This window comes from Saimiri boliviensis, chromosome 4, assembly GCF_048565385.1.
Source record: "Saimiri boliviensis isolate mSaiBol1 chromosome 4, mSaiBol1.pri, whole genome shotgun sequence".
Classification (NCBI taxonomy): domain Eukaryota; kingdom Metazoa; phylum Chordata; class Mammalia; order Primates; family Cebidae; genus Saimiri; species Saimiri boliviensis.
Genome location: NC_133452.1, coordinates 67,854,731 through 67,880,818, shown reverse-complemented (window position 1 = coordinate 67,880,818; position 26,088 = coordinate 67,854,731). Strand labels below are relative to the sequence as shown.

At 39.8% G+C, this 26,088-nt stretch overlaps 1 protein-coding gene across 6 annotated transcripts in view; it reads left to right on the top strand.

Annotated features, from left to right (window-relative positions):
- The first annotated feature begins 12,041 nt into the window (after nt 1-12,041).
- Nucleotides 12,042-26,088, top strand: part of GRIK2 (glutamate ionotropic receptor kainate type subunit 2) — a 721,121-nt gene continuing 707,074 nt past the window's right edge. For 5 of the 6 annotated variants that reach the window (XM_010333764.3, XM_074397667.1, XM_074397668.1 and 2 more), the window contains exons 1-2: nt 12,042-12,169; nt 17,444-17,851. In XM_010333764.3, coding sequence (XP_010332066.2) covers nt 17,737-17,851 — 115 coding nt within the window. In that variant the 5' untranslated portion in view covers nt 12,042-12,169; nt 17,444-17,736. Of the gene's footprint in view, nt 12,170-12,858; nt 12,970-17,443; nt 17,852-26,088 lie in introns of those variants that run through there. The other variant, XM_074397666.1, reaches the window with a different exon arrangement.

The window sequence follows — 26,088 nt, the reverse complement described above, 5'->3', positions numbered from 1 at the left end:
TACAGATGATTTAATTTAACATGAAATGAATAAAAAATGAACCTAATCCCACCTTGATTGCTGTCAGCATTTTAATAGTAGAAATGTCTTTTTATGCCTGGCATTGGACAAGATCTGAGGGAGAAAAGGCTTAGAATGCAAGGCTGAAGAAGCATCATGCTGTCTGTCCCTGGGGAGAAAAGAAATCTGTCCTCATTTTGAAATAGCTCTTGGCTATGGCTCAGAAACACTCAATGGGCAGCTTTAGAAATTGTAGCACTTTCTTTGACAAAAAGAAAAACCACTGTATGTCTGTGTACTGTTAAAGGAGATAGAGGAGTTTAAGAAGTAGATACAGAAAGTATTATGTATAAGCATCCATATTATGAAATATTCTTGTTTTTTATTAGAAAAAATTATGCATTCTTCCCTAAATCTAATTTTTAACATTTTTGGAAAGTTTCTGATTTTAATTATTTTGTTCTATATTCCGATCATGTTTGAATCCTGCAATGAGTATAAAAGATATATTTATATAGATTAATACACATTCAAGAAGACTTTCCTACAGTCATAATTTTTGTTTTCATTAGTATTCTGCAATCTTCAAAAATCTCTTTAGATAAGGTGGATAGTCCTTATTTTGCAGTGTAAGTGAGCTGAAACACATGTCTCCTGGTTTCTATCAATTATGTCTTATTTTCCCACACTTGATAGTCTAATCTTAGATTTCCCTCACCTTTATATTGCAGGCAATGGAAACTGCCAGACTTAAAATCACTTTTGAACTTGAAGAGTTTACATAGGGTCAGCGGACTTGGAAATTAGGATTCTTTTCTGTTTAAAAGGTATTTCAGCTAGGAAACAAAAATCAACAATTTTTTGTTGTCTGTTTGAAGCAGCATAAGAAAACTGACATATAAATGAGACATTTCAACAATATTCTGAGATAAAGCCCTGAAAATTAGCTTACTATCAAACTGTTTCAGAGTTGTCCTTCTAGAACAAAACATTTTTTTTAATAGAAAAGAGGGGAACACTATTTTGAATATTTCTTGATGGTATTGATTTGAATACCAAACATACAGTCTATATATATGTATATATATATATATATATATATATATATATATATATATATTCAGCCAGAAGACCACCTGTGTAAGTCAATAGATTTAATTTTAAAAATGGTATTTTTTGTTATCAGAGTCATTACCAGGGACTGTGTGGAGTAAAAAAAAAAATGCTTAATAACCACCAAGTAGCCTGAGGATCTGAAGACCCTTCAACTCACTCTTCATTTCTTTTTTGAAAGATTGTTTTAGGATGGTCAAGTTATATAAAATGTGCAAAATATCTAATAGAGTATTGGCATATAACAGTTATTCAGTAAAAATCTTTTTCTTCTTCATATTCAAAAGGTCATAAAGACCCAGAAAAAAATTAATACTTTGAGTTATCTCTTTTATCTTTTCTCCTCTCTCATTTGATTTTGTGAGAGAAAGGTGAATATGGATCACCTATCAGAGCCTTAAACAGTCACACATGAGTAATCTTGGGGAAGAAGAAAAATAATTAGGCTATAGGGATGTCTCAATAAGTTTGCTTTGGTGACAGTAAAGGGGTCAATGAACTGCTGAAAGATGCACTAAAAACCTTGGCCCTTCTGTGTGCAGTTGGGTAGAATTGCTGTCTTCTGGAATTATTGTTTAAGGACCAACAACACAGAAGTTTTCCTCCAGCAGTTTTTCATCTGCAGTAATAAATATTCCTTTTGTTTAACTATTAACTTCTATTTCTGAAATACAATAAAAATAAAACAGATTTAAATTTCCTAAGTCACAGAAATATTTTTGTAATATTTTAACTAAAAATTATGAATGGACACAAAAACATAGGATAAACATCATCTTTGTGACTAAACTTGTTATATTTTGCATAGTACTTATGGGATAATACATCTTTATCAACAAATATTTGTTTCCAACTTATTCTCTGCCAGGCCCTGGGAATAGAGTGCTGAATAAGAAAATCATAGTCCCACTTTTAAGGGTTTATATTCCAGTGAAGCAGGTAGTGATACAGGATAAGAAGGAAATGAAACAAGGTAACATGATGAAGTGTAGCAAGTGGGGATGGATGGCCAGGGAAGCCATCCTGGAGAAGGTATTAATGGAACTAAGACCTGAAAGATGAGAATAACTCAACTACATGGAGATCTATCATGAGAGCACTCTCAACAGCGGGAGCAGGAAATTTAGCATAGAGAACACATGAATGCAAATGATTGTGAGGCTGGAAGAAGCATGGCATATTCAGAGAGAAGGAATAAGAGCCATCTTATCTAGACCATTGTGAGAGAGGGTGAGATTGGTAAGAAATGAAGTTAGAAAGGACAGGTGCAGTGGCTCACACCTGTAATCCTAGCACTTTGGGAGGCCGAGGTGGGCAGATCACCTGAGGTCGGGAGTTCAAGACCAGTCTGATCAACATGAAGAAACCTCATCTCTAGTAAAAAATAGAAAATTAATTAGTCAAAGTGGCCCATGCTTGTAATCCCATCTACTTGAGAGACTGAGGCAAGGTAACTGCTTGAACCCAGGAGGCAGAGGTTGTAGTGAGCCAAGATCTCACCACTGCACTCCAGCCTGGGCAACAAGAGTGAACCTCTGTCTCAAAACAAACAAATAAACAAACAAAAAAGTAAAGAACATAAATGAAAATGAAGTTAGAGAGTTGAGTAGCCTTTGTAGAATCATTTTAAAAAGTTAAGCAGTTACAAAAATTCATTGAATGGGGCAAGTATCAGAGGGTTTTAGGCAGAAAGATGTAATAATGGAAGATCACTTTGATGCTACATGGAGAATGAATCACAGGGGCAAGAGCAAAGGCAAGAATACAATTTAATATGTTAAGGCAGTGGCATAGGTTGAGATGATAGTGACATGGGCCAAGGTCATCATGGTAAACATGGCAAGATGGGCAGATTTTGGATATATTTTGGAGGAATAACTAGAAGGATTTGCTGATGAATTGTCTGTAGGTGTAGTAGTGAGACAAAGAGAAGAATCACGAGTGACTCAGTTTTGACATGGACAATGGCATAGATGTTGCTGCTGCTTACTAATATAGGGTAGACTGAAAGTAAAAGTTTGTTATATAGCTATAGTTCTGCTTGGAACATAGTCCTGTTAGACCTTCAAATGAAACAGTATAAGAGCTAGAGCTTGTGAGAGAGGTAAAAACTGGAAATAGGTCTTTAGCATATAGATGGTATTTAAAAGCAATGACTCTAAATTAGTTCACTTGGGAGTACAAAAGATCTAAAACTGGATCACTCCAACAATTAGACATCAGCAAACTGAGAAAAAGCCTGCAAAGGAGATTGAAAAGGAACAACAAAAAGTGTGATACAACAAATGTGACTATAGTAATTATAAAAGCATTTCAAAAAAGTGAAGTTGGACTACAGATGTGAAATGCCCTTGATGAGTAGAAGGTAAAGACACAAACAGGAACAAAGGATTTAGCAACACAAAGGAGGTTGGTGATCTTGGCAAGAACAGTGTTGGTGAAATAGAGGAGATAGATGCTCAAGTGGCATGTGTGAAAAAATGAGGTAGGAAAATAGAAACAAGGTCAGAGGACTCAAGAACTTTTACTGTGAAGATGAGTAAAGAAATGGGGCTGTAGCTGAAGAGAGACACGGAATGGAAACTTCCTTATTTTCTGAAGAAAGAGATGCTAAATGACAGGATTAGACTGTTTGAGGATGTGAGCGAATATAGAATCCAGAACAGAAGTTCAAAAGAGAAAGCAGGGTCATGTCATCTTTTGGAAGATCAAATATATGTAAGTCATGATATAATACTAGGTGTCAAAAGGGCAATGCATTTGCCTTGGGCCAGATGGTACATGATACAACAGAAATTTGTTTTCTTACAGTTTTGGAGGCCAAAAGTCCAAAATCAAGTTGTTGGCAAATTGGTTCCATCTGGGGGCTCTGAAAGAAAAAATGTCTAAACTTCTCTTAGCTTCTGGTGGTTTCTGGCAACCCTGACGTTCTCTGATTTGTAGATGCATCATTCCTATCCCTATCCTGATTCCACCTTCACACAGCATTCCTCCTATATTTGCCAGTGTCTAAATTTTCCTCTTATTATAAGGACACAAGTTATATTGGACACAAGTTATATTGGGTTTACAGCTCACCTAATTTAGTATGCCCTCTTCTTAACTTGATTACATCAGCATAGATTTTTTTTCCAAATAAAATCTCATTCACATTCATAGGTTCTAAATAGACAAGAATGTTGAGGAGACAGTCACTATTCAGCCCCGTAAAGCCCAGTTGTTTAATTTTCTCTAGAAATGTTTAGCTGCTTGGGTCCAAATACTGAGTAAGTGAATGATTGAGTTTAATCAAAGAATGTTTATGAAAAATATGATAGTATTGCATTTTTAAGTTATCTTTAGGCACAAAGTGATTAAATTAGTATTTTCAGTAGTTTTGCTAAGTGAACAAAACATCACTTCTTTTGTAGTAAGATTTATTTTTTAGTTAGATTATGTGTTTTATATGTTTCTGATGACTTTACAAGAGGGTAAAAGCAAAGAACTATATATCTTCTGTAGCTCAGCTCTTGATTTCAGATGTGTTTTATCATCAAGTTTGCAGTGAAAGTCCAGAGGCCTAAGTTCTACCCATGTTCTATCAGTGACTATAATGTGATATTTTTTCTCCCAAGAAATCGTCACTTTTGTAAATTACAGGGACTTCATAGATTTCAAAATAAATTCCTGCTTCAGATTTTACAAGTGAGAAAACGAAAGCATAAGAGAATTAACTGACTTACCAAAGATATTACATTTAAATACATGTTCAGTTAATGGAACTTTTAGTCTGGTGGTGTTTTTGCTATGCCATAAAATTGTTCTGTACTTTTTCTTCATTTATAAAATGAGGATAATATATATATCTTGATGCATTTTAATTATATAGTATAAAATGAGGAGAAATAAGTGAAAAATATTTGTAACTTCTAGATTCTACCCCCTTATAGCTGAGACTAACTTCTATGATTCTCGCTTATAACAATTGGAGCTCAATACCTAATTTCTTTATTGTAGTGTTATGAATATAGTAAAATGCATATAAATATAAAACCTATGCACTGTTTTAAATGAGTGAATATTGAAACATATTATAGAAATTACTATGTTTCTTCTGATTTATCCACCAAAATATCAGTTTCTAATTATATATTATTACTTTCCATATTATAGATTATTTTCTCCTATTTTCCTAATTATATATGTATCTAGTTTTGTAGAAATAGCTCTAATGCTATCAGTCTGTTGGCTTAGAAGAGTAAACGAAGCATCAGGGACAGTGTGTTTGACTACATTTCTAGTTTGTAAACAAGTCGTGGTTGGATAACTCTGTTCATGAAGTGGAAATGTGGTCAACAAACCCTTAGTCCCTACAGTCCACAGAGAAGGCTAAATCTGCTTCTGGTTTTTATGTGATCAACTACATAAAATATTGATGCAGTTAAGTGATGCTTTGCAATTGTCCATCTCTCTGTACTCAAATTTAATATGTGTTTACAAAGGGATGCTGATCTGGAAGCAGATTGAAACAGTTATGTATTAAAAGTTTGTTAGGACAACAGATTGCAAAATAAAAGTTTATTTTCTGATTTTCACACTTTTCATTATCATACAGAATATGGGCCTACATTTTTATTCTAGCTTCCTGTCTGTTCATTGTCCTCTCATTTTAAACTTATTGCCTCATCCATTAATTTGCAGAATTAAAAACCATAACCGAATTCCATTACCTCTGTTGTGTGCTCTCCAACAGTGCACATCCACACCAGGCCATAGCAGCACTGATCCAGCAGCCCGTGTGATCCTTCCGTAGGAAGGAATGTGAAATGCAGGTGGATAGCAAAGTGTCCATATCCTTAATGAATGTCAGCCCTTAAAGCTGAGCTCATCTGCAATAAAAGCTTTGAAAACGTTTCTAATTAGAGTCAGTACATTAAATTAGATGAAGAAAACCTATTGACACCCTGATCAGTTTCTAAAGGCTCTCCATAGTAGCTTTCTACAACATGGATGACCCCTCCAAGAAAAGCTTTTTAAGGAAACAGTCTTAATTCTGTATGAAAATGACTTATTATGTGGTGAAATGAATCAATCAAAATTTGCTCAGAGTGTAAATCTGAAATGTTCTCATCACCCCCCACCCAAAAAAGAAGAAGAAAAGAATAAAATGCAACTGTGTAAGGGATGAATATGTTAATTATCTGACTGTAGTAAACTTTTCACTATATGTGTGTGTGCATATATATGTGTGTGTGTGTGTGTGTGTGTGTGTATATATATATATATATATACATCCTGTTGTACACCTTAAGTAAATAGAAATGAAAATGAATGTAAATCTTAGTTTGGCATTCTAAATGAGTTTGCAAAGTTGGCTGGAATCCTATAACATACACAAGTGAATTCTGTACTGTTACTGGAACAATCCATGAACATAACATTCTTAGAAATAATCCCAGTGTCCATTTTGCCCATCTTCACTAGACAGTTATATAGTCAGTATTAGTAACTAATAAGCATAGGTTGTCTCATGGAAGGAATGACTAAAAAGACATTATCTTTGTGGATGAAGAGTTATTACCAGAAGTGATTTTGTCTTTAGTCCTCACTTACTGCAAAATATGCTGTTGGCAGAGGGCATCTTTTAGGATCTCTTAAAAATACTCTTAGGGGATCAGGTCAAATGCTAGGGGTTTGCTCAAACTCTGATAAAGGTTGAAAGTAAGAGTGCTCCACTTACTTTTAAGCTAGCTTTCCCTCTAAGAGGAAGCTCCTGATTTCTGGTCAAAAATCTTTTCTCAGGGAGTTGCTGAGGGGGCAAGTCTGCTCAGTCTGAGCTGCTCCATACTCTCTAGCCCTCCATATTCCCAGACTAATTCATAGACATTTATCTCTTGCATTTTAGTAACAACATCTGAAACCCTTTCTGATATAAGACAGAGAGTTGTTATAGAGACAACTATCCCCCACTTTCCTTCTCTGATGTACCCACAAGAACAATAAACTATAGAGTTGAACACTGGTTCCACCTTCACTAGCTGTGTATTCATAGGCAAATTACATGGCCACTTTCTGTTTTAGTTTACTTATCTTTAAAATGAGAATTTTTCATTTGATGAGACTACTCAAAGAATTAAATGTAGTATTTTATGCAAAAGTATGCCTGCCTAGAATATAGTAGATTTTACATAAATAATAGTTATTTTTATCCCTGAATCCTTGCATTAAGCTCCCAGAAAAAAAAAAATAGAGAGCAAAGGTGGGTAGAGAATAGTCCAGAGGATATATATTTGGGTGTTTCCTTATTATCTAACCAATTAGATCCTGTGCGTTGAGGAAATGTATGCTTCTGCCTCTGTATGCCTTTCCATCCCGCGGCGGGAATTCCTCTCCACTCTTCCATGCACCTAATGATAATTGCTTCCTTCCTTCTTCTTTGGAGATAGGGTGGGGAGTCCAGCACAAAATATTTTCTGGTACAACATACCTCTCTAAAAGATGCCACTTGTGTATGTTCTGCTGATATACTCCTGCTTTTCTATTAGTGCTTTCTAAAGAAGTAAAAGCAAGAATATCATATTCTTGCTAACAGAAGCTACCACGTGGCTTTAGAAATGCTATGGAAGGTGTATTGTCTCGATTTTTTTTTTCTCATTGTTATGTCTTCATTTCCCTGGAACATAGTTGGTAACTCAATAAATACTTGCTAAAAACTGTGATTACTTTTGCACCAACGTTATAATTAACTAGGGGTTAAGTAGGACATGGAGATTTGGGAATCTGTACGGGAAGAGGTAGCAGTGGTGGGGTAGATGAGGCAAGACACTGCAAAGTATTGTAACCTCAAGAGCCTAAGATTTATACTGGTTGAAAGAATGAGAGTCCTTGAAATTTTCAAAGATTTGTAAGCCATCAAGGTAGAATGGCCCTGAGTGTTGGACAAGTATCCAATCACATTTGATTATCCTTTCACACTTCCATGTTCCTGATAAAAATACCACTCCTTTCTTCATACTCTTTCATTCTCTAATACTTTCTCCCTACTAGACTCTCAACTTGCATTTTAGTTTTATTTCATGAAGAAAGCACAGATAACAACGGGACCTTGTATCCTCTTTCTGTTCCTATTCTTCCCCTTACCTTACCTTCCCTTAGTGAAAAATTCACTACTAAATTCTTTAGGTGAGACCAAGCAAAACAGGAATCTGCATGAGAGTTAGGATCATGGAAGGCAGTGGTAAGGAAGGTGTCTATGGAGCAAGGTAGCCCAGCATAGAGCTTTGAAGCTCATGTAGGAAAAATAGACTCTAAACACCACACTTAAAAACTAATTGACATCTGTATTATATACTCTGCTTCCCTTCTTATTACTTGGGTTTATTGACCCTTCTCCTATTCCAAGGTAAACCCTTCTGCTTCTACTAGGTCTCATCCTTTCTTGACTAATCAATGTCTTCAGCATGTTTATGCCCAATTATGGCTAAAATGACCTGAGGTAATAGGAATAGGTGGGAAGCGTGACACCTGATCTCTAGTCCTAGAACTATTTTTAACCCACTCTGTGATTCTGAGTAAGTTCTCATGGTCTAGATTTTCTCACCTCTAAAATGACATTGCTGGATTAGATTGGTGGTTCTCAGCCTGGGGTATAGGGGCTCCTCACCAGCCCATGATGGCCTTCAAGGCATCTGTGCATCTCCCAATATTGCCTGCAAAATTTTGAGGTAATTGCACATGTGTACATTTTGTTTTCAGATAGGACAAAGTGAAAACTGAACTAGAGTAGATATTCTTGAAGTGTCTTTAAGTCCTGACTTCATATGAGTTTAAGTTTTGAAAGAGACTACAAGAGACAGTGTGATGCTACTCTGTACAGCTAGAAGGCAGTCTCAGTTCTGCTGTATCCTGAATATGTCACTCCTTTTCTCTCGCTTTGGTTTTTATGATCTACAAAATGAAGGTGTTGAATGAGATGATCCCAAATAATACTTTTCATTTTACATTCAGTTCAACAACATCAGACCAAAACAAGCAAACACATCTTGGTAGTAAGCTTGAATTCAGACTGGTCTCTGCTATGTCTTCAGAAGTTGAAATCTTGAGCTGCTAATGTTCTAAGAGCACTTTGAGAGGGAAGAAAGAGAGGGTGGGAGCTGGGCAAGAGAGAATAAGGAGGTTGGTTCCTGAATAAGATTGTAGCTGAGGGACTTAGCAACCTCCTGAATTTTAGGAGTGACTTAAACCTTAAGGGTGACTGGAAATGGAAAGGAAAAAGCTTCATATTTGCCCCAGAAGAGACTTGAGATCTTATTCCTTAAATGTTTAACTTCCTAAATCCTAAAATAAATTATGAAAAATATTTCTTTATAGCATTGGATTACTTTTGAAGGGTTAAATAGATATGTAGAGTCAAATGCTCCTTTGTTAGTCTGTTTTTCTCTTTGGAATCTAGATAATATGTTGCTATTGAGCAAATGAATTTGTCACAGCACACATAATTCTGATTTGTTTTACTCTGCCAACTCTCTCTCCTTTTCTCTTATGCTGTTGTTAGGACTTGTTCTCTCTTTACAAGTGTGTCCTGTTTGCTTCAAAAAAGAGATTCAAGACTAGGCTCTCAGATCATACACAGCACTAACAGGAAGTTGTTAGCCTCCTTTCCCAAGTACAACGTGGGCCTGGGGGCAACAGTGTGGAGAGTGGAAGGTCTATCTCAGTACCGTTCTTTCATCCAGCGCCTACTGCATGCCAGACTCTGATAAACACTTAATGTCAAATTAGACATACTCTGTTCTGCATTCTCAGAGTTATCACAAAAAAAGCTGGGTGCTTTCACTCAGGGATTTCCACTGGAATCTGCTCGTGCTGGTTTTTCACTCCTTTCTCCTTGGAAGTGGGTGGATGTAATCTTAACAAGGAGAGAATCTTTAGCCAGTGGACAAGTTGTCTTCATTACTCTCACTGGGGAACGGGACTGAATGGGGCATTTTTTCGGAGCCTGGCCCAAACTTGGTTGTGCCTCGAGGGCCCATTAGGCTTCAGGTCACAGCAGCTGGAGCCCAGGCGCCCAGAGCCGGTCACGCGTCTGTGCTGCCCGCTCCAGGATGCACAATAGAGTCATTGACTATTTATTTACTCGGTAGAACAAGGCTGCTGTTGACTTAATTACGGGAGCCTCCCAGCCATCCCCCACCCTCCTGGGATCTTTAAATGACTAAGGGGCTCTCCCTTGCCACTAACTCATCTCTCCTTAACCTACGTCCTGAGCCCCCTCCCGCAACCGCCCCCCCCACCTCCTCCAAGAATGCTCAGTAGGCATGTTGGAAGACCAGGGCACAGAGAGCCCTGGGTGGTGACCAAGAAGGAAAGACTGGCGGTTTTGGCAGGACTGAATTTCTGTGTTTCAGAGCTAGTCAGAGCCAGGCGCTAGCCTCAGGTTGTGGAACATGGCCCTGCTGCGCCAGGGTCCAGCGAGGGCTTAACCCTACTAGGACTGCAGTGAAGGAGGCAGCAAAAGCGCAAATTGTGGAGTCCAGCTCAGACCAGTGGTCTACTTCCAGAGAATTAGCCTCTCTACTTCCGGGACTTCGGAATTAGATAGTGGAGAGCCACCAGGGATCGGGGCTGCTTGAGGACTGCAGAGCCGTGGAATCCCACCTGGCCCTTCTTTATACAGCCCCTCTTGAAACGGTCTCTTGAGCCCAGTGCGCCTGGCCTGTTCCCGCTCAGCCTCACTTAAATCTCCTCGCGAATCGCAGCTCGCCAACTTCCTCTGGGGGAAACCGCTAAGACTCAGCTCCAGTTAATATTGTAGGGCTGAGGATAAAATAGCAACGGTATTGAATAGATGTTGACTTTTCCGACCCAGAGGAGCGGAACTCAGGGATTGTTTGCAGAAGCTAATCGTTTCCACCGAGAAGCGGGGAGAGCCTGGTGCGCTCACCGCCGCCAGCCCCTCCCTGGAAGCCAAGCTGCGGGAAGATTCTGGGACTCACGTGGCCCTTCTCATCTCTGGCCTTTAAAATAAAGCCTCCCCGCACCAGAGAACTTGGACAGGTGGCCGCCAAACCAGGGCTGCTCCCCAGACTCCTCTTTCCAACCTTTGAGTCTGCGGCCTCAGGTTCGGTGCCCACTAGATCTCGAATCCAACTTCTTTTTAAAATTTGCTTAGGTTGAGAGTTCCAGTACTTGGGCGGGAGTAAGCAAGGGTCTACTATTTAAGGCGCCAGACGTACACAGAGACAGCCCTCACCAACCTCCTGACATTCAGGAAAAGTCCGTTTCCAAGCATCGGTTCTCAGCAGTGGTGGCAGGGAGCAGGGCACTGTGACTCCCATCGTCTGAGGGAATACCGACAGCAGCGCTACCAGAGCGCTTTTGCTGTGTGCGCTGGAGGTCGGGGTGGGAGGTGAGCAGATCAAGATCTTTCCTGCAAACCCCAAAGGGAAATAGCCGTAGTTGGACTAAGAGGTACACTTTGGAGACTACCAGCTGCCCTCCAAGCCCTGGCAGTGGAGAAGTTTCGTTGTTATGGTTTTGGAGAGGTATGAAAGCCATCACCCAGAACCGAATGTTTTTGGGCTCCTTATATGTGTGGTCACCACTCAAGGCCAGGCAAATTCCTCGGCGCTTTGCCTTACTCACTCCCAGACAGCATCTCGGCCTTAGTCTCCCCATCCCAGGGGGCGGGTGTGCGCTCAGGGAGCTAAGTTCAGCCGGATGCTTCGTAACATCCAAGTCTGGGGACACCAGGAATTCTCTTGCTCCAGCTCCTGTGGTCCAGGGGTGGGAGGTGCCCCCGAGTGGCCGCGGCGGCCGGGAGCGTGCGGGGGCCGCGGAGAAAGGAGCGCGGCTCCTTTAAAGCAAGAGGCGCGGAACCCCCGCCAGGAGGCGTGTCTGTCTCCGCCGCCGCCGCTGCTCCTCGGTCACCGTCTTCGCCGCTGCCGTCACTCGCGCTCGGCGCAGGCGGCTGCTCTGCTCGGTCTGGGAGCCGGGGACTTTCCGCCCGACCTCCTCCGGCCGCTCCTCCCCGAGGACCACCCCACCCGCTCCCCGCCCACCTCACCCCCAGCGCCAGGTAAGGACTCCCTGGCGGTGGGCTGCACTCCGGGCTCCTTTCCTGAGGTGTTTGTTTTCACGGGGACGGGAGGGACTGCGGGTGGGCGAGGGGCATTTCCCGTCCGAAGAGAAGGAAGAAGGCGAAGAGCAGCGCTGCGGACCTCGGTGCGCTCGGGGCGCCCGCCGGACGGATTCCCTGCGAGTGTCTTTGTCGGGCTCGTCTCAGCCAATTCCCGTCAAGCTTGCAAGTGGCTCTGTTGGCTGCAGTCGCCTGTGTTCTCCACACAAAATGATTTAATAAGTGGACGTGTCAGGAAGTGGCCTCAGCTACGGGGACTCAGGCGAGGCGAAGAGAAGGAGACAGATGGCAAGAAGCTGTGTGTCTGCCTGCGGGTCTGACGAACTCCCCATCCCTGCTTCTGTCCACCCATCCTTCCATTAACCCTACTCCTTAGTTCTGCGCTGAGGAAGTACATTTATTTTAACCGGTAACCATATTAAGAGCTTCGGAAAAAAACTTGGAGGGCGTCCCATTAGGGTAAAGAGTGGGCAGTGTCACCAGGGTGGATCATAAACCTCAAGAACTTTTAATGAACCACATCCTCTGATATTTTTACCTTTAAGGAAATAGAGGTTTTTTTTTTTTTTTTTTTTTTTTTTTTTTTTTTTTTTTTTTTTTTTTACCAAACAACACGACCAAGCTGAGGCTCCTTAGAGAATGATTTCCCATTTAGGCAATGGGGAATATTAGAAAACTTACTACTACTAGCCTTTTGATAATGCACTGATTATCTTCTATCATTTCTTCATCTCCATACCGTAAGTATTCTATCATCAGAAATTATCTTATGGATTGATGATTATTTTCACCCCACAAGAGATGATTGGTTCATTAAAGTCTTAATTACTCAGTCTAGTTGCTGGGAGAAAAGCAATTGTATTTCAATCTTGATTTGTCCTAGTTCATTACTTTATAACTTTATAGAGCCTATTCCTGTTACCACCAAGGCCACCTGTCAACTTACAGTGGCCTTAAAAACTTTTTAGTCAAACAAACAACAAAAAAGTGAAATGTACAGGGGAAAGGTGATAGAGAAATGAGCAATATTTGGAAGTTTTACCTGTTTGTTATCTCCTATTTAAATCCATTGAAGATCACACAGGCTGAAATTACAAAAAAAGAAAAAAAAAAGTTATGGGATACGTAAGTCGATTCCACTTCAGTTTCTTAATTAAGCTACACTTCTTTTTAGTATCTAAAAATTAATTAAAACTCTAAATGTCATTAATCATTAATGCAGCAGAATGTTGGTGGACCAGCTGATAATGTGTTCAGAATCATAAGGGGTAGCACAGCATACATAGTTAAGAAGAGTGAGTTGTAAGTATGCAACAGTGTGATTTCAACTCAAACCTGAGTCAGTCCTGACATTATTCTCTGAGACATTTAATGCCATGTATAAAGAGGCTGTTTATTTTAGCTAAGTTGCAATGCAACAGGCCACTTGCATGGAATAATAGGTTAGGTGTTACTATAAGATGAGGTCTCTCAAATGTCACATAACAGCAGGACTTCCATGACAAGCCGAGTGGAATACGTAGCAAAAATTCCATGTGAAAACATTAAATATAGCTATGGCATGGAAGAACCTTTGAAACACCTTTGAAATTCAGGTTGTTCTGGGATATATTTTTGCCATTTCCAGCAAAAGGTATAGGCATTGTCTTTTAAAATGTTGTACTATAAAGATTATTACACATTTCCTCATACCCCAGCAGGTGGCAGCTAACTAGAATAAGATTCATTTTCCCTGGGAGAATAGGAAACTAAAATTGCTTCTCAAGTAAAAGTGCCAAAGAATCATTGCTTCTCAAGTAAAAGTGCCAAAGGTCATTAGTATCGGCAAATATAAAAATATAGTGAAAGATGAAGCTAGTGGTTTTTCTTGTTATTGTTGGAAGAAGCTTTGCATTAACATGATATATATTTTCTTCTTTGTCAATTTATCATAGGTTTGGTATTTATGTCAGCCTTCTATCGGTTAGTTTTTTTTTTTTTTTTTTTTTTTTTTTTTTTTTTTTTTTTTTGAGGTTTACTTCTAAACACTGCTTCTCTCTGTGTGTACATGTATGTGTGTGTTCGCAGTTTGTTATCTATGCTTTGACCTTGGAACCTACAGAGCTTTGGCTCCTAGCAATAAAGAGTGCCATATGGTTAAAATGAGAAAAAAAACGAGACCATAGAATAAAATATATCAGTATTACTAAGTGTATATAATTGCCTAACACCCAATAGCTATCGTTTTCTTTTTCCTTTAAGAGAGGAGCAAATTACAGAACTGACACAATTTTTACAAGAGTTAAAGCTCGTCAGTGAAATACTGTATAAGGACTTTATTAATCCTTCATATAACCTCAGAACTATGATGTGTGGTATCAGTATTGGGGATAAACTTGTAATAACTTCAAAATTGCCACACATTAAAGCATCAACTATGCCACCAAATTATTTTATTTTCATATAGAGGAGGTAAATGTAGCAAATTTTGTTCCCTAGGAAGTGAGTGAGTTTAATGAGAAAGTACAAGAATTAATCTAATTACCCCTGTAACAGATGGAAATCTGGAGGTGGGGAATTGAAAGTGATAACTAATAGTACATTTTTAAAAATGCTTTTAGCCACTGAATATTGACAGTATGTTATTCGGCATTCTGAATTGTGGCCTTTCTGGCAATTTTTTTTTGTACCAACAAACAAGTAGTTTAGTGTTCATGAGCAAACTTACAATTAATGTAAATGGTTTTTAAAAATAGTATGCCCTATTACAAAAAAAAAAAAAAAAGGATGACTGTTAGTGCATCTCAGATATATCAAGCAATCCCAATTAGTTGCACTGAAAAATACACATAACACAGTTGATAAAATAATCCTCTTGATAGAGTGAACAATGCAATAATTCCAATTCCTTTACTCTGTGTAGTAAAAATTTGCACATTGTCACTCAAATATCATATTACCCATTCATTGTCCTTTCAACGTACTACTCCAGAATAAACCAATGCATAGAGCGCTGTCCGTGGTCCTGAAGAAAGGTCATCTCCAGTCTTGCAGAAGTTCAATTGGACAGGTGGAATTGCTGTCTAATGTGTTAAAGTCTTTCAACTGAGTTGATGGATGTAAATGAATCTGATTTAGCATATGTGCAAAATTGATTCTTTGGGGATCAATTAATAGTAGAAAAAATTCCAATCTTTTAACTGTTTTATTAAGAACTTCATGAATATGGAAGTTTGATTTTTCACTTTTCCAACTAGATATCCAAATAACTCCCCCAAAATAAATAGTTTACAATGCTAGTTTCAAGTAGAAAAGTTGCAAGCATAATGTAAAATGTTATTATATTGACAGAATACATGAACAAGCAGATATGGTACATTTTGTTTTCTCAGGTTCCAATAAATGCCAGCTACACTGTGAAATTTCAGTATTTTGATTAGTCACAATAAAACATGCTATTTTCAGGCAGAAGATATCAGTTATATTGGCAGATAAAAATGTGAAGAATTATTTTTCCCCCTGGCAGTCATTATTATCTCTGCTAGGATCAAAAAGAAAATGAACAAACAGAATGGAATAAATGAGACAGCAAATACAAGACAGAACATGTAGGGCTGTACATGTTTTATAAGAGATATTTTAAACATGGACTGAAGGAGTCGCTAGATACCCTTGGTTTTAGCACTAGGTATTCCTTTTAAGGTGCTCAAATACTCGAATTATTTGATTGAATTGCCTGCTAGACTGCAGAACTAACCATTCATGATACTTATTTTTGACACTGCAGTTATTGCCTCCATCTTTAAAAAAATGCCCCTTAATGCCATTGCAAAATGCAGATTTCTTTTGAAATCAACACTTTATAATATCTTAAGAAAATTTAAATTTAAAAAAATCACTGTAATGAAATGAAAATATTGTAGTGTTTTCTTGCTGTTTGGGGGGAAATTTACAAGGCACATATTCATATCACTCATATTACTCCATATATAAAAATTGGCCTTCAAATAGAATATTTTTTTTAGTAAGATTTAACCTATGCCCTGTTAGTTGGTTCCGAAAAAGAGATTAATTATAAGACATAGGTCCGACAGTTTGCCTTTTGTGATGTTTAATCATTTAAAAATGTTGACAAAGATATTTTTATTATACTTGTTAGTTTCACTTAATGTAAAATATTAACATTGTATATTTTTAATCAGTAGACCGTGCATTATCTATTTTAATAATAAAAATGTATTTTATGTTGAAATAAATCCCTGTACTTTGTTTCTTGCTAATAAACTCCTGTTAATGAAAGCCAAGAGAGTCACTACCTGGTGACTCTAAATATTTTCACCAGAAAGCTAGCAAAGGACAAAACAGTTTTAGAGGAGGTTATAACGCTCAGTGTTGCTCAAGCTATGATCCTATACAGCTTTAGAAAAAAGAATGTTCTCTTTAGAAAAAAGTATGTTCAAAAAACCAAAATGTGAAGAAATTTAGGCATAAATTATTGAAGGCTTTCGAGTTTGCTGCACAAATTTAGACATTATTGTTTTTACATGTGCACAATTATTTTCTTTGAGCTTAAAAAAATGGTTAGAAAATGTAATTTCTCCATTTTAATTTGACATTTCCCCCATAAAAGTTCACTGAAGAAATTTCTCCTACTTCTGGGTAACAATCAAGGAATACCCCAGTCAAGTTTTTAAAGAGTCAGTTTACCTCTCTAATTGCATTCCAAATAGAAAAGTATAAATAAGACTCGACCTAACCACAAGTTAGATTTGCAGTAAATTCTTCTATCTTAGATCACTTTCTTTTTCACAATTCCCAAACTGACTCTGATTTAGCTAGTAATTTACTGAAATTCATCAATCGATTGGAAGAAGTCTGCTTACATACACTACTCATTCTATCAGCAAAGACTCATTGAAAATAAAAGCAATGTTCTCCACATAAATAAATCCGACGTCTTTCTTGCAACTCAAGACGGGCTGTCAGATCGGTTGCATAATAGATATTGGGGAGCTCACTGGCCAGAAGCCTTAAGAGGAGAGCAGCTATCTCAATCTTTCTCACTTAGTCTTGGCTTCACGTCAGAAGCTGTGCAGCAGTGCAGTAGAATAGGGCCTGGCAAAACCCTTGCAAGCAAAGCGCCTTTTGTGCTGGGACTGTGGCACGCTGTAGACATCTCGTCCGTTACCAAGGCTGGATTTCCTATTGATTTTTCCTCCTCCTCTGCTTCCTCAGGCTCGCGCGGCCGGACATTGTGGGTGTGCGTGCTGGATTTCTCCCGGATGCTCTCCGACTAACATGGATGTCCCACCATTCCTTGCAGTGGAAGGTTGCTCCTTGGCGCAGTGAGTGAAGAACATGCAGCGATTGCTAATGGGTTTGGGAAGCGGAGACTCCTTCCTCTCTCTGTGACCATGCCGTGATCGTGTCTGCGGTCACCACTCGACGCATCCTCATTTCTGCCCGAACCCGGGAGCTGAACGCTAGATCGGGGAAGTGAGTGCCGCGCGTGTGGGCACAGAAACACCATGAAGATTATTTTCCCGATTCTAAGTAATCCAGTCTTCAGGCGCACAGTTAAACTCCTGCTCTGTTTACTGTGGATTGGATATTCTCAAGGAACCACACATGTATTAAGATTCGGTAAGATTCCCCATCCCTCTCTGTTCCCTGGTATCCGCTCCCAGGCAGCCGGATGTAAACAAGCGGGTTCGCTCTGCCTGGCGGTGGGCTCTGTGGATTCCGATCTGCTCACTGCTCTGTCGTCTCCTGGGGCTTTTAAATAACTCCTGTGCTTTCATTTATTCTCTTCTTTATTTTTATTTTTAGCCGTGGGAGGGTAAAGGGAGTGCCAGTATGTGGTAGTGGTCTCTGCATTACCTCCCCACGGTAGCTTGCCGCGGAGACGGGATGACGCTGGAGGCACTGTCAGCCGCCACTCCCGCCAGTCTCCCCCGGAGCCCGACGAGCCTGGAGGGGTGCGCGGTCAGCGCGAAAGTGCGCGCCCGGGCTGCACGCCTCTCAGCTTGCAGGGCGGGTGAGTTAATACCCGGTAACTCTTTGCCGAGTTGTACTCGTCCGCTTCCGCCAGGAACCAGGGCAGTTCTCACGTGCAAATGAAAGGTCCTAACCCTTTTGATTTCTTTTGCTAGAGAGCCTTTTCGATTGTTTTCACCGCTTTTCCAATCCCTTGCTGCTCTTACTGGGATGCAGAGCTTTTTAAAAATGTAAGATTTGAGGTTCTACTTAACACAGGGAGGTTGGTACTTAGCTAGAACGAAATAGCGTCAAAATTAGAACGGCTTTTTGTTTGTTTTTGTTTTTAACCTGCTAATTCCCCCTCTCACAGCTTTGTAGGCATTATGGACTAATTAATGATGAAGGATAGTATCTCGGGCGGTGGGGAAGAGTAGTTGTTTGGGGAGGGGTGACTAAGTCTGCATCTTTATTTCACTCTGGCAAGAGGAAAGACGGTAAGTATTTACATTTTTTTATGGGAATGTATTGCTTTTCTAAGAATCAGGGCTTCTTTGGAGCTTGAAGGAAAGTCTAAACGTGAGACTCCAGTGGGAACCCTGGTCAGAGGGTCAGAGTGATTGCTTGGAGAAAATGAAGCCTGGACGAAGATCAGCTGCTCTGAATGACCAAAGGAGTTTTAGTAGGAGCAGAACTAGTCAGGGAAAGTTCCCTAAAGTAGATAAGAGGAAGAATGGAGAAAGCCAACAGGATGAATGCTCCCATTGTAGGCACTTCCTCTGATAGTTCAAGTGGATTCAGACCAAAGAGTGCAGGAAACCATGTAATCCTGAGCATGTGTCTTTGAGATAAAAGCAGACACATGAAGTCACTCGGTCAAATTTAAACTGAAGAGTAATTGCCTGCATTTTCTATCATGCCAACAGCATCTCCTGTCTTTCCGTTTTTCCATGTTTTTTTTTTTTTTTTTTTTTTTTCTTTTTCCCCCAATGATAAAATTCACCATCTCTCGTAGGCTTTGTAGAACCAAGGTAGGGATGCTTTCACATACATTAAAAAAGGGAATCTCACCTGACAACACAAACTCATAGATGCCCACAGTCAAAAAGGCTGGTGGTGACAAAAAAGACACTGGATTATGGCTGGCTTCCTACTGTAGTAGTTTTCCTTTTTTTTTTTTTTTTTTTTTTTTTCATGCCTTGAGATGGTGCTTAAGTACGTTGCTCTTAGCAACAAGCATCCACAGGAAATGATTGTTTCTGTGGACAGGATTAAACAGGTCCCTATATCATTGGAAATGTGTGTGCAGAAACACATATGTGTGTGTGTGTGCATGTGTGTTTGTGTGTGTGTATGTGTTTTCAGCAGTTAGGCTTCAAATATGGTAAGTGCTACAATATGGTAGTTTGCCCAATATTTCGAGTTTTTTATCCTAGTTATGTGGAATCATGAGGAATTCTGATGTGTGTTTGTGAATGAGTGTGCATTACTAAGTGTGTTTGCTGACTAGATGAAAAACGAAGACTTGGAGCCCGAAAACTGCCACCGATACTCTAAGGATTTAATTATTGCCACTCTGGTCTTGCAGCCCAATATTTGCTGAATCATTAGATTGCTACATTCGTTGATTATTTCATGTTTTCATATTATAAATCTTTGCAACTGTAGCAGAGTGCGTAGCAGCTTTCCAAAAGGGCTCTCTCTGTCTCTCTCTCTCTCTCTCTGTCTCTCTCTGTCTCTCTCTCTCTCTGTCTCTCTCTCTCTCTCTTTCTCTCTCTCTCTCTCTCTCTCTCTCTCTCACACACACACACACACACATGCAAGCACGCTTTCTTAGACCAAAGCTTACTAGGAATATCTTTAAGAAATGGGATAGTAGGCAGAGATCTCCACACTAGTCCCTTGGTACCCTAAACCAACAGTCCAGCTTTCTAGATAACCTGCTGTTTTCTACATTAACTTCAAACATCTTCCACGTGGAGATGTATTTCCTCTGATTTCTGACCTGAATTATGGGGAAGAGGACTGTGTACATTGTTACTGGAACATTTCCCTGTTGGGGCTATTTTGATGCAATGGTGGGAGTTTTATTTTCTTCTGGAGTAAACATGTTCTGAGTGTATTGGATGGTTGGTTGAGCACATATAAGCCACTCTTGAAAATAGTTATTTTCAACTTTGGCTCAAAAGTCGAGCCAATGCCTCATCCCTGGCCCTGTGCCTTAGAAGGGAAGAGTTTGGAGTTGCACATGGAGCAGCTGCCCTGAGTGCTGGAGGGACCAGCCGCCTCTGCTAGGGAGGAAGCATCCAGGGCCCCTTCCATCCTCAGTCCTGGCGTGCAGGGCGCCGGCAGCCTCCAGGCGCCTCCGTTGCAGTGCCATGGCAACGGAGGAGCCCGCCCAGGCAGCCACCCCAGCCCCCCTTCCCCGCCGGTGGAGACTCTGTGTTATTCTTCCTCTTGCTCCCACTAGGACTGTGATTCGACTCGGAGTCCTCTAGTCACCTTCTTCAAGGCAAGGGGCAGTCCCCGCTTAGAGTGCTGAGCCCTTGCCTCCTCCCTAGCCTCCCCCAACATCACTTCAGTGTGCACCACCCTCTTCCCCTCGCTTCCCTCTCCCTCTTTGTATGACACACACACACACACACTCTCTCTCTCGAACACATACACAGACTCTCTCTCTCTCTCTCACACACACACACACAATCTCACGGACACACGCGCACATGCGCGCGCCCGCGAAGGCACATACGCCCTCTTGAAACAAGCCTCAAACTTTGGCACGGTGAGGTCTCTTTAGTGCCCAAGAAAACTTTGCAGTTACACCCAGGAGCGCCTGTGTCCTGTTTCTCCCTTAACTCCAGGCCCAGCGGACTCCGGCTCCACTGCACTCTCCGGCCTGCTCCTCTGCAGCCGCTCAGCAAACATCTCTGAGAAAAGGGATCCAGAGAACCGACCCTAGGGTGCAGCTCCGAGGTTCTATAGCAGTGACCTGAGGGTCAACCAAGGGTCACCTCCAGGCAGGCGGGCGAGCCCCATGCAGTGAGTCTTGGCTGTTACCCCGCCTTTGATCCTGTGCCGGGTCAACTTGGGTTTTCTTGGGTGCCCGCCCTGCGGGCAAGGTACATTTTAGAGTCAGTTTTCCTGCCTCAGGTCGAGCGAGAGGTTCCCAGCCTATGTAAATGAGGCACCTTTGTTTCTCCGCAGCTGCGTCCCAGCCTAGGCCGCCTACAGATAGGGTGAAGGCGGGACTCTTCCGTCCGCGGGGGTGTGACCCGCAACTCCAGGGTCTCCCAGCCTAACGGGGTGGGGGTACATCAACCTTTCTTTTGTTATTTTAGCCGGTGCTTCTCTTCTGGGCATGCGCTGACCCCTGCCCCCAAGGAAGTGCGAGGAAGCTCAGAAGCCAGCTGTGGCTGTGTGCTGGGCTGGTCTCGGGCTCACAGTTCCGGAGCTCTCTCGTGTTTAAGCATCTTCTTTAAGAAATCTCTCCCCAAGCGATCACTTGCTTCCGGTCTTCGAGGCAGATTATCATTCGAAGTCTTTATCTAAACTGGAATTTAGAACGCCAGGAACAAAGACGTCAACCCAAACTTAGACTCCTGGATAGCATCTCCAAGGTTTCTTTTTCGAATTGCTGAGCGTATGGTAGGCCGGGTCTTCCCTTTTGATGTTTCGACCTAACTTTTCTCTTAAGCCGGTTGAACTGCTCTCTTAAAGGTTTCCCAGCAGAAGTCTTCCCTCCCAGACGCTCTGGGATCTCTTTGGCATTGCGCACTGACCACCTGTTCGTGGGACAGCAGTCACCTCCTTGCGCACACGCAGAAGGTGAATACAGCCAGTTTAAGGGATCGCCCATACGTTGTGGGATAAAATCTACAACGTGAGAGAGAGAGAGCAGAAAGGGTTTTTATGGAAATCCTGCTATTTTGCTGGGCATCTCATTTGCTCAGAGATACAATAATTAGTAGCAGATGTACTGCAGCATCGCAAAGTGAGAGTGAATTGACTTGAGCTTAGAAGCCGCCACTCTACAAATTCTTTGAAAGAGGTTTTTCTTCCTTTGAGAGGTGAGGTGGGCGGGAGGGAGGAGTGGCCTTACATCTGGAAGCAGGAAAACTGACTCCTGGGAGGCGGGGATGGGGGAGTAATAGCGGCTACTATCTGCAACAGATAAAGCCCGAACACCTGCTTAGCTGAGCTCTATAATGCAAGAGAGAAATCTTTCCAAGAATCGCCAACACAACGGCCACACTTTTTAAAAAATCAGTTTTTCCCGTAAGTTCTCACTTACTCTTAAAGTTTCAAAGAATAACTTGGTGTGATCCATCAACAGAGGCACAATCATTTCAGAAAATGACTTTGAAAAATGATCTTTTTGTCTTCTAGAAATTACACTCTTCCTCTACCCAGACACATTAAGTTCAACACATTTTCAGGCTTTGTGAGGTTGTCTTTCAGAAGTGAACAGTGTTTATATGTCAGTAGACATTTCTTCAGACAAGTTTTGCTTTTTGGTTTCATGCAAGTGATCATTACGATGTGTTCATTCTCTGAATTCTCAAATGACACTGTTTCAACATTTACTCAGCACAGGAAAGTTAATGTAAATTCCTCTCACATGAAGAAGGAAAATACCATAGATCAAACGATGGTGTATCATTGATTATCAGAGCCTTTTCAAGTTTGCTCACCATTACATAAGGTGTTGTCTATGTTAACAATGACATAATCTTTCATGACATTTAGTTATCATAATTTCTGATAAAGAAAATGCTTTGCTCTTTTGTGGTAAAAAATTAACGTTCAAGTGAGAGAAATTACTTCACCTTGTCCTTCAGTTCTTAAGATTTGACTTTGTTGTGGTAGCCCAAATTACATTTATTGCCTGGAAATTGTCAATGCCCATTTTTGCACATCAGAGTAGAAAGTAGTTTACTGTCTTTAAAATGTAACATACTGAAATTATTAATCTACTGTATGCATAATACTTAGGGCTTGCAGGAGATCTTTGATTTTCTTCAGTAGGATGGTATGATGTATTGAAATTTAAGTGTTGATTGTTTTTCATTTGGGTAGTGAAGCTTTATCTTCAAAGGGCTTTCAATTTGTAGTCCAGTTATCAAAGTATTAGAAGTGCTTCAGATGAATCTTATACCCTAAATCTTAGCATGAAAAGTAAGGTCAGAAACCCCCAAAAGGGAAAGAAGTAGGTGCACATCATCATTATTGACTAGTCTAGATTAAACACCGAAGAGGAAGATTTCAATCTGATAACGTCATAGGGTTTCCTGTTTTTCTTTGCTGCTTCTGTTGACAATTTTGTAAGGTAATTAAATTGGCTGATTGAAGTCACAGTGGTCATGGGGCGATAAAGACCATTTGGATTTAATGGAATTTAAAACAACAGAGCACTGAACACAACTCTTACCGAACAAGAATTTTAATGGCCCTTTCAGGGTGCTGAATAAATAGAATGCCCTTAACAAGTTTAATTGAAAGGGCAAGGCAGATTAGCACTATACAGTCTTTATGGTTGAAGATTGGGGAATTAAAATTATCCCTTTAAAAGACTCATTAATGCATTATCAAGATTTAATGTAGGTTAAATAAGCTTTCTTTAAACCTTTATCATATACTGTGGACCTAGGTTTAGGACCAAGTTTCAATAGTAAAATATTTTTAAGAGCTGATTTAATAAATGGAATTATAGATCTTTCTCATTTGAAAAACAAAAGGTATTTAAAATTATTTGAGCATATACAGTGTGTTGAGGGGTAAGTATTTATGGTGAATTCTCTATGTTCTGTAACTGAAAGAAAATTTGACTTTTCTTTTAAAATTTGATTATTGATTTTTTTCTTATAAAGAAAGCTCGTCTGTAATAGAGAAACCACAGAGGCAATAAAGGAATGTTCTCTTTCTGCCGTTTCAATAGAGTAATAGATATTTTACCTATTTTAGATTGTTTTTAAAATCCTGACCTTTTTTCTTATTGCAACTTTTATATTCAGATTATTATACTTCAGTGCATCAAGTTCCTTCTGCCCCTGAAGAAAGGGTAGATCATTGTTTAACATCAGGAACATTGAATTACAATCAGTCCCAAGGTGAAAGTCAAGCCTCAGTCACCTATGAGATTATTCACTCCACCTGTTTCTTGCCATGTGGCATTGCCTACTCAGAGTTGTCAATTCCCCCGAGATTTCTACAAATATGTGAAACTAAATTTTTGTATAACAATCTTGCAAATTTTAATTGTATGCAATTTTGGAAAAAAAGTTTTTAAACTTGAGATTTGTAAAAACTAAAAGCATATAGCAGGTGAGGGGGGATGTCATTCCATTTTTACTCTCTGGCCCACTCACATCCCACAGTTCCTCTAAGGCACACCTGCTTCCTTCGCATCTCATTGATCGCCAAATAAGCAAGACTTACTTGTCTCTCGTGTCACACTTTTGAAGCCAACTATATTATATTTTCGTATTTTCAAGTGACAGTTACCTAATCTGATAAAACTAATTGTGATAAGGTGAGTGGGGAAGTTAGAAAAGATTCTAAACACTTGTCTGCTGGATTTTTTTTTTTTTATTTTTAATTTTATTTTTACATTTGGGCTTTAAGAATCCTCTCCAAAGATAGCAGCATTCAAATATAGTATTTGGTCCTTAGGTTTCTGCCTCTAGATTAATTTAAACTCTTTATTTTCTTAACTAAAAACTGAATAAGGGTCTTTTCTGGATTTAGTAGAAAGATCACTAGACAGCAGGGCCATTCGTGAAGATCTGAAAGGGTTTGGGAAGGTTGTATCTTTTAGTTATTTTTTTCTACTGATACATATAATTCTATCAGTCTTTATTTTCAGTTAAGCATTTGCCCTCTTTCTTGGCCTTATTTTAAGACAAGTATATTCTGGAAGAGAGAACATATAGTTCCAAGACTGCGGAGTTAGGATGAGTTTATTAGGATCGATCGATACTGTCTGTGACAGAGATGCTCAGATACAAAAGAAAATACTGGGTGCCTAAGGGAGTGCTGAGTGATTAGCACTGGTGTGGAAGAGAGACTGGGAAAAGAGAGAAGTTAAATGACATTTGATATGCAGTCTGTTTAAAATTTACTGCCAGACATCTCAATGCTTTGTAAATTGATCTTTTTGCTTGTATTAATCCACATCTTTTAGCATAAGTGATTATTTTAAATAAGATATAAATTACATTCTTACATTGACATATATTCTCCCAATCAAAATGATCTTTAATGCTTCTTAACCTCCTTTTCAATCAATTAGCTACTTTTCTATTAGTGAACTAAAGCAAGAATTTGGAAGATGTTGCCTCTAGCTCTCATTTCTGTCTTCAGCTCAGTCTTAGTCTAAGTCCTTGACCTAGCACAATAAGAATATCGCTCAGCTAACATGATCAAATAAACAAAACAAATATTAAAGAAATGTTCTGCTTCTGAAATTCAGGTATATTCATAGCTATTTGATCGATTTTATGTTGTTTTTTTAATCCTTCCTTTATTACCTCCCTTTTAGTTACTGAAGCTTCCTACATTCAGCTTATCATAAGTTTTAGTGTATTCAGGTCCCTCTTTCCCCAGAAGAAATGAAATGGGAACTTTCTCAAGATAAATGAAAACTATAGAATCCTAGATTACCTGATCCAAAGGGGAATTCAGAGATCACTAGGTGTAGAGTTCTAAGTTTAGAGGTGAATTGCCAAAGGCAGTTAAATAGCTTGTTCTAAATTGCAATTAATGTCAGATTTTATACCAAAACATGATGACCCTGTTGGCCAATCTAGTGATTTTTTTTTTCAACAAAGTTTGCTGCTTTTTTCAGTGTAGCCTCTGACTCTTTGTGCTTTGAATCGATTTCAGAAAGAATTCTGGTAGCTCTCCTA